Below are 9,067 nucleotides of genomic sequence, written 5' to 3' on the forward strand. Positions count from 1 at the left end.
TTGCATGTGTCAGAGATGAAGGGCCTTGTTTAAAACCTTGTAAGATCCCACAGTCAGAGCAGTCTGTAGGAGAGGCTGCAGGAGCAGAGCACACACACATCAACACACACATACACACACCGACCGAGCAAGTCAACAGGCCAAGTGGCTTCTTCTGGATCCTTCGCTGGATCTGTGGACGGACAAGCCAATATAAAACAACCACAGGTAAGAAAGCAGCCAGATTTATGTTTATCCCTGTAGATTCTGGTACTTTTCTGGTTTCAAGTTCAGCTTGAAGTCAAGTTTGACCACTGAAAACTACCTGGTTGTGTTTTACGATGACAAAACCAGCAGCCAGTGGCAACATGTCTGTTAAAAGACCAGTGCAGCTTTCCAAGTGATAACTGGCACCGGTTTGTTCAACCTGAATCTTATTTCTGGAGGATAATCAGAGAATTCGTCAACATAAATATTGATGTGATTGGTGACTATAAACAGCACCTTTTTACTGATTGAAGTGATATGAGGTGAAACTTAATGTGTTGTTTTTTTGGTTGTTCTTTTTTTAAACATCTGTGTGCTGGATGGTAGCAGAAGAGGAGGAGGTGCGGTCATGGCTGAACAGAGGAGAAGCGGCTTCTCGGCCGTGCTGGTCGTCGCTCTGCTGGCTGTGATGCTGCTGCCTGGTGAGTGCACAGTGGGGGATCTTATATTAACATGCAGTGTCGCATAACCGAGGGCACAGCGTTCGGTGTACGGCACAGTGTGGGGGATACATACAGACGCAAGCTTCATGACAAGGGTCTACACTGAGAGCAGTGAGAACTGCATCGTAAATATACTCCAAATAAAGAAATACAAGCGCAATCAGCAACATTTACAGTTCTATCAATTTGGGAATAGTACACGTACTGTCAACTAGGTAAAAACGAAACTGCAAAAAGCAATCTCGACAAAATGCATTGTGTAATCATAATTCTGTGGTTCCTAACTTTCTTCTCTGGGGAGAACCATAGATTGCGTCTAAAAAAGACTGCGGACCCCCAGTGAAGCCAGATGCAAAAGCAGAAGGCTTCAAAAAAGAGTTTGTCAGCAGATTTACCAATCCATTCTAGAAAGTTTCTTATTATAGTTTTCTCCAACATGATCAGACCTAACTTTGATGGTCTTAAAGCAGGAAAGGTCCTAGACGTGATCTCTGGCGCCCATCCAAGGGGTTCCGCTGCCCCAGGTTGGTAAACACCAATACTGAAAATACTCAAAAAATATTCCAGTGTGATGCCCCAAATCTACAAAAGTACAAAAATCGACCTACTCCTGACCTGCTTCTATAGCAAATCTGTTTCACTCCAACACATAGACGCTCTGAAATATAAACAAACGTACATAAACTTTCCAAACAAAGCTATACAGAAGTGGGGCTGTACTCACTATAGTAACAGTGGAGCAGAGCGGGAGTGCTGACTCAGGTGAAAGCTCAGCTTTAAACAACTGCCAGAATATAATTGCCCTTAAATCTAGTGCTTGAGTAAATATAATTCATAATCACAACTGAAGCGGAAACAAAATGTATCGCTTTCAAGATGAATAGATAGCAAGCAGAAAAGGTATTAATCCGGCCTTAGAGGCCTGAGACATGAGAATACTGAAGGATTGAATGAGTGGGCCATTCAGGAGAAGCCGTATGTACGTCTTCATGAGTCATTCCAGTCCAGATCTTTACAGAGTGATGAAAAATGTCGGCTATTGCCACTTAATGTGAGGAGCAACCCTGCTGTAATTTTCTTTTCTCTCCAACAATTTTTTTTTTGATGTAATTTGGATCTACAATTGAACGAAATCAGTATTTTTCTGTGCGTTGAATGAAGCTCTTATGTAACATTTTGCTGCATACACTTACTGTAAGCCATCAGCCACGTAGACAGAGAAGTCTGATTGGGAAATTACAACAGACAAACATGGTGATTTTACACACCGTTCAAAATGAGAAATAGTTTAAAGGTCATCACGATGCTGATGAAGCCATTCAGACCCTTCATGGGCTTGTTTTCTGCTTTTTCATTTGAATATTGTGCAGATTGAAGACATGGAGCAACTCTAAGTTCACCAACATGATCAGAATTTCTGAGAAACCATTTTGTTTTTGCAAATTGATTTGTTGTTTTAAAGGCCCGTCAATGTACGTTTTACAGCTTCACAGTGCATATGTGAAGGATTGTGGAGGGTGAGTTTGGACCAGGTTCTGTCCTTGACCTGTTCAGGAACACAAAACCCACGTCACGGACCCAGAGGGGCTTCACGTACATTATAATCTAGCACGCAAACAAACCCCGTGATGCCCATAAATCATCAACGGTGTCTCAGCGTGAAGACAGGTCGATGCGCTTCCACCTGTTTCCAGTTTGACATGATTGGCACATTTTTAAAAGGGAGCACGGCCCTTCCTTTTAAAAATGGTTTTCAAAGTTAACCCGTCCGATGGTTAAATGGGGAAAATAGCTGAAGGAGAGGAGTTTCTTTCATCGGTCCAGGTCCAGTAAAAAAAATTAGTACCTGTCAGCATGGCCTCCTCCTCTGCCCTCTTAAAGCTCAGCTGTTTCCAGATGTGCCAGCCGGTTTTTTACAGGCTCGTAAAAAAAAAAAAAAAAAAAAAAATGCAGCGGATACACTGAGACAGCATCATTTAGCTCACCTTCCTCTTCCTCCTCCACCTCTTCTCCCCATCAGCCCGGGTCACCTTCACCCCTCCCTCCTTTAAATCTGTTTTTGTCAGTAGATTCATACCTTTGTCGTCTTTTCTGACCTTAAATGCTGCAGTGCACATCTGTCCCTGTCTTCCCCCTTTAATCGTGAGATTTATGGGTTGTTGGGGGTTTTTTTTGTTTGTTTTTTTCACTTCAGACATGCGACACGTAATGTTGAAATATCCCCCCGTGGATCTTTTTAAACCTCTCATCTGTTCTCGCCCTCTTGTTCTTCCTCCCTCTGCCCATCTTCCTCTCCTTCTGTGAGGGATTAACACCTTTTCCCTGCGGAGATGAAAGAAACTCACTGCGGAGCTGAGTCTGCCGTTGCCTTCGCTGTATGGGGTCAAAGGGTGCACGTAGCCGTGTGTGTGTGTGTGTGTGTGTGTGTGTGTGTGTGTACACAAAGTCTTTGAAAGCACAGTGTGAGGTTTGACGTTACAGACTCCCCTATAAAATCTACAAAGGCCTGCATTTGCCAGCGCTTCAGGCAGAGCCAATTACCTAGGCCTTTTTATAATGGGTGATATCAGCCTGTAAGTGTTTGAGATTAAATGTCATATTATCACTCATCCATTACAGACAGTTTCCATCCAGCAACTCAGTTTTTGCTTGTCTCTTCTCTTTTCCGCAGCGTTTTTGTCTGCTGGACCAATCGGACAGAAGACGAAAAGAGATGGTAAATATGTGGTTTTCATCCGATACATGCACCTTCATAGGAACTTTAGTATCTCAAATACACCCAGTGCCAGGTGGCCTGGTGCGAAAGGCCATCAATGTTATTGAAAAATGAGTCCAAGAAAGTAGTTTCTGATTAATACCTAAATTCATCACTGCACCTCATTTATGTAGTACCCACTCAACCTTATGACTGATATCCAGTGATCTACAGGAGTAGGGGGGAGGATGAGCACCTAATGAGACTTGAGTCCTTGGATGTTTTGTTTGAAACTTTACAAGTCATGAGAACATCCTTGAGTTTGACGTCCAAGCGAATGTGGAAGCCCTTGGATCAGCAGTGGCTTTACCTCGCTCCTCTCTCCTCTCCTTAGCGGGCGAAAGCATCCAGGAGAGGGCGGCCGCTGCAGCGCTGCACAGGAGGCTGATCCGCAACCGCAGGAACATCAGCTGGTACAAGCAGCACTCTGACTTCTGGGGCTGGTACAAGTACTTCTCTGACAACGGGAACCAGGAGGCAGTGAGTAGACAATGAACAAAGGACACACTAAAACATATAAATACTGAATACATTTCCTATTGCTGCAAATTTAGCATTTGCACTGAAAGATGCTTTGTGGATAATTTCTTCTTACAACCACAACTCTCATAAATTCACCTCATAACAGATGCCGACGGCGAAGTTATCCAGCATTTTCTGAGCAGCAGGTGTTTGATAATGAACTAAGACTTTCACCTCCGGTCCCTCAGGTTCAAGAGATGGATCGCATCTACCTGGCCTACCTTCAGAACAAAAACCGAGCAGATGGCCGTCGATCCTACAAGGCCTACCTGAGCCACTTGGGGGACATCTACAAGTCCTGCGCCGACTCGGACGACGCCAACTGTGTGTCTTCTTACACCGCCAGGTCCAAGCCTAAACCAGAGGCTCCGAAACTTGCACCGGTGAAAACCTGTGACCCCACCAAGGACTCCTACTGCCTGTATGCTGCTTTGGTCCAGGGAAAGAGCCCCTATCTTCCCCTTGTACTCCCGGCTGCTGCTCCTGCCCCAGCACCAGCCAAGACCCCCGCCCCTCTTTATGTCCGCTCTGCTGCTCCCGCCAAGGAACCACAGTCCGGGTATCTCTACTATGCTCCATCCACACAGTCCTTCCTCTCCAAGGTATGCTGTTGAGCATCTATAAATAGCAATTTGAAGATATTCAATTTTTATAGATCATTACTCAAACATAGCAGTTTGCTGATACTTGTAGAGACAGGTAAGGTTGCTTGAAAGCTGTGCACCAGAAGACCTACATAGGATATATCACACTACGGAAATAAAAGTACAGACTTGACTCTGCAAGATGCAGTATTTTATCATTCCTTTTACAGAACCAGCCAAAGTATTTGCCTGTTTCTCATGTTGCAGGAGCAGAAGGCCGAGCTTCTCCGCATCTGTTCTGCAGAGGATGTGGAGTGCCTGCAGTACCATCTGAGAGCCGCCTATGGGTACACACCCTCTGCTGGGCCGCTCCCTTCATATGCCCACCTTGGCTGTGACCCAAAGAAAGATCCCACCTGCAAACCCAAACCTGTCCAGAAAGCACCTTCTGGTCTCTACTTGCAGTACCCCAACTGTGATCCACTGAGGGATCCCTACTGTGCCTATGCTGCCTCCCGTGCGGTAAGCTTAATTTATTTGATAGACTGAGTTCAGCTGGTTTTTCACTTTATATTTTAAGATACATTGTTGTGTGATTATCATCAGGTAAGGCATACTTACTGTGATCTGTCTCTCCAGGCTTCCCGTGCTCCTAACCCTCCAGCCCCAGCGGCTCCTGGGTCCTGTAACCCTCTTTATGAGGAAAACTGCAATCCTCTTTCTGCCACCAGATTTGCCAGCCCTCCAAATGCATACAAAGGCGAGGATAAAGATCAGGCTGCTGCCATCCGTGCCCCCCCTCCTGCTGCTGAGCAAAATGACCCCTATGCCATGTTTAGGGATGCTTACGCTAATGCTAACAGAGTTACTGATCCCTACGCTATGTATCGCCAGGTTAGTGCCCCTGCTGCCCCCCCAGCTTCTGACCCGTATGCTTTGCTGCGCCAATTCATGAACCAAGCTCAGTCTACTGATCCGTATGCTCCACGCATGGAGGCCGCTCCTGAGGCAAACCCCAATGACCCTTTCTCTGCTATTCGGGAAGCAGCGGCTGCTATGCACCGCCGAGGCCCTCCTACTCCCCGGCAGCAGCACCCCTTTTCCAATCCCAATTACCAAGAGCCACCCCAGGAGGAGCGCCACCCTCTGGGCCCACCAGGCAAAACCAAGGAGGGCTATGACTGCTTCATTGGGTACGACCGAGAATGCTTCCCCGTGAAGCCCAGTGAGCCTCGCTCCGGAGTTCACCGTCGCATTCCGTACCCCGCCGAAGCCTACGAGCCTCATCTGAACGCTGACGGCACTCGCAATGGAGTCATGGAGCCTTCCAACCCCCACTGTGACCCCGAGTATGACCGGGATTGCCGCCTGCGACGCTATGACGCCGAACCGGCTCATGCCGAAACCCAGCCTGAGCACCACGCCGAGGAGGACCGCAGCCAGGGGGCGGCAGAGAGAGAGCAGCAGGAGCAGGACCCTTACGACTCAGAGCCCTACCAGAGTGGCCAAGAGGAGCCTCACATGTCCTACCCGCAGCTCTCACCGGGTATGCCCAGCCTCCAGGACATACTCAGACGCTACGGAGACCAGTTCCCTGAGCAGGATGATCACAGAGCTTACGCAGGTGACTACCGCAAGAAATAAACACACTAGCACAGAAGGCATGCAGATGGACATGAATACACAGTCCCATGGGTTATTGTTGCTTGAACGCCTCTCGCGGCGAGCAGCTAGTTCGAACTGGACCAGATATGGGACACGGTGAAGTCTATGGACTCAATGAGCAAGTACATGCACGCACGTAGAAACACAGCATCGCGCTATAGGTGCACCCTCGGAAATGTTGCTGAAACACTCAGCAATTTAATTGCCTTGGCAATGTTCTCCACTTTCCCCCTCTTAACCTCTTCGATGCCCTCAAATGTGTAATGACTTCTCAATCCTCAGCTTTGCTTCTGTATCTTTGCATTTCAAATTATCTTTCACTTGTTTGTTGCTTTTTGTCAGTGATGGTTTTATGTAAAGATTTTTTTTTCCATTTTGAATGTTCTAATAAAAAAAACCCCCAGTAAACTGCGCTTTGTTAGACCTTTTTCTGACATCTCAAAGAACATCGCGTATCATGCAATATTTGTGCATTCACACAAGAAACAATACTAATGTGTGTGGTGTCATTACAAAAGCAAACAACATTGCCCCCGAGTGGCCCAACATGCTCACTATATTGTTTTCAGCGTTTCTGCCGTTTTCGTGTAAACAGACTGTTTTTCAAAACTTTGCTGTATAAACGGAAAACTTTTCAGAAACAAAAATTATGCACTTTCACTTGGGAACTTAAGTATATGCACATATATACTGTATATTTCGTGGTCAAGTAGCATTGCAAAGTTATGAGATATTTGAAACACTTGACAAGTAATAATTGTAATGTATTATTGCTGTTCATTAAGTTTGATCTTTCATTTTTAATCTGTGTTTGAGAAGATTTAAATCTATTAACATCCACTGTTTTCAGTACTATCTAGGGTCTCTTTGTGACATAACAAAGTAACCTAAATGATAAAAGTGAAACTATAGAACTGTGAATTGTCTCTGAACGGTGCTCTATAAATAAATTTGCCTTCCCTAATGAGACATGAGAAACAACTTTATCTTCAAGTCGGATCATTTCGATCAGAATCTTTTTCATTCAGTTATGAATTTAAGTCGGTTGGAAATGACAGCCCAACCTTTCCCCGAGTTGAGATAAAGACCATTTGTTTCCCCTGATAAAAGGCAAAGACCTTCAAAGCATCTAAAGATGACACATTTGGTCATAACGCCAAACTTTTTCTGGATTCTCAGTGACATAAAGATTTTCTTTTAAAAAGAAAATGGGTTAAAAAGTTTTGTTAGAAAGATCATTACCAAATGAGATATCCAGGGTGTGACATGGGTTAAAAAAAAACACTTCTGTGAGAGTCCAGTGTGCTTTCCGGCATATTATAATTCTTATGCATTCATTTAGCGTGTGGGAGTGCAGAAAAGCACTTTGACTAAAGACGGAAGATGAGGAGTTGACCTTTAAGGTTTTGCTGACAGCATTTGTGAAACAATGGTAACATTATTGTACCAAGGATTCCATTACAGTGATTATAGGAAACAAAACGTGTTACACGCCTAGTAATATGAAAATTATAAAGTCGAGCGACAAAACAAATGAATTCGCAGAAACATGAACCGGCTTCAAAGAAGCGAGGCGCAGACAGGTAAGATATTTGCTCCAAAGCAATCACTGACCCCCGAGAACATCAATACATAATATTCACCCGCTAGTGAATTAGACTGTCCACTTATGCTTAGCCATGATAGCTGAGCTGCAATTGAATAATAAACTGAAAACCTTTCTTTAGGTGTGACTTGTTTTGGAGTGATTGAGGCACACTGCAGCTACATCGATCTGAGATCTGACTGTCCTTACAGTATCTTCATTTGCTCCTGGGCAGCTTCACATGCATAAACCTCTGTAGTCTGTGTCACCCAATCACAAACACTAATACACTCATGTTTGAACCCCTGAGGAGTGAGGACACGTCGTCATTCCTGACTCTTCATTTATTACGTCGTGAAACATAATTTCCAACAAGCATATAAACCACTGAAGACCAGTTTTACCTTTGAACTAATGCCAAGTTGCAGATCGATATGAAAATATCAATAATTCTGATACCTTGTATGTCACTTTGGGTTAATTCTTTTTGAATAATTCTAAAACTTATTATCCTATTGAAGTTGTCTTTCTTGGTGGTTGTCATAACTTTAAGGTGTGATTATTGATGCTGATACTGCTTTAAATGCTTGATGTTGCCATGTTAGAAGTTGAGATGTGTTCAGCTGATTGCTGCTCGATTGACACAGTCAAAAAAAATTAAAAAAAAGAATCCTTTAAAAAAAAAAAAAAATTCCTAATTGGTTTTCAAGGAAACCCAATTTTAATTTGAAATCGACCCAAAACCTGACTAGCTAAACACAATTGTTTAGTGAAGCTTGACTCTGAGGTGGAACAGAAACCCAAAGTGCTGAGTGACTGATAACGTTAAGGTTTTTAAGTATTTATTATTTTTTACTATGACCTTTACAAAGACTGTAAGCTCAGTGTGTTTGACATTTGTAGATTCTTTTTTTTCCCAGTTGTATGGAAATTTAACAACACACCGTTGAAACAGACAAAATATAATGGATCTGCCTCTTCTGCACTCCTGCAGGGTATCAGACATCAGAAAGCCCAGAAATGAAGGATAAGACAGCGTGAAACCAGCTCCATGCACGAGGAAGAAGGAGTGAATGCTGCCTTTGTGTCTCATCTGCTCATATGTGTGCGACACCAGGAGAAATCCTCACCCCTAAATATATCTGAGTGAGTCTGCCTGCAGCTGCCGACAAAGTCATACCTCCTGCACACACACAGACGCACACACTTAAACACACAGACTAAAGCTGGGACTCCCTCTTGTGGTTTTTTGACTTGCCGACTGAGC

General features: G+C 44.2%; 1 protein-coding gene across 2 annotated transcripts; it reads left to right on the top strand.

Annotated features, from left to right (window-relative positions):
- Positions 1 to 12: 12 nt before the first annotated feature.
- On the top strand, positions 13 to 7,183 carry and1 (actinodin1). 2 transcript variants are annotated; one of them, XM_080489073.1, is made up of 7 exons: positions 13 to 207; positions 577 to 668; positions 3,361 to 3,405; positions 3,779 to 3,924; positions 4,155 to 4,568; positions 4,818 to 5,072; positions 5,190 to 7,183. In XM_080489073.1, exons 2-7 carry the CDS (start codon positions 596 to 598, stop codon positions 6,192 to 6,194), a joined length of 1,938 nt encoding a protein of 645 aa, XP_080345199.1. In that variant the 5' UTR covers positions 13 to 207; positions 577 to 595; the 3' UTR covers positions 6,195 to 7,183. The 2 variants fall into 2 exon arrangements, with proteins under 2 accessions (XP_080345199.1, XP_080345200.1); XM_080489074.1 differs by having other exon boundaries at positions 15 to 207; positions 574 to 668; positions 5,190 to 7,175.
- Positions 7,184 to 9,067: the final 1,884 nt, after the last annotated feature.

This window comes from Lipophrys pholis (assembly GCF_963383615.2).
Source record: "Lipophrys pholis genome assembly, chromosome: 20".
NCBI classification, from domain to species: domain Eukaryota; kingdom Metazoa; phylum Chordata; class Actinopteri; order Blenniiformes; family Blenniidae; genus Lipophrys; species Lipophrys pholis.

Excerpts from the sequence above, each read along its gene's own strand:
- and1 (XM_080489073.1), top strand. The coding sequence starts at position 596 with ATGGCTGAACAGAGGAGAAGCGGCTTCTCGGCCGTGCTGGTCGTCGCT. Across the intron at positions 669-3,360 it reads GGCTGTGATGCTGCTGCCTG|CGTTTTTGTCTGCTGGACCA; the intron begins GTGAGTGCACAG and ends TCTTTTCCGCAG. Across the intron at positions 3,406-3,778 it reads ACAGAAGACGAAAAGAGATG|CGGGCGAAAGCATCCAGGAG; the intron begins GTAAATATGTGG and ends TCCTCTCCTTAG.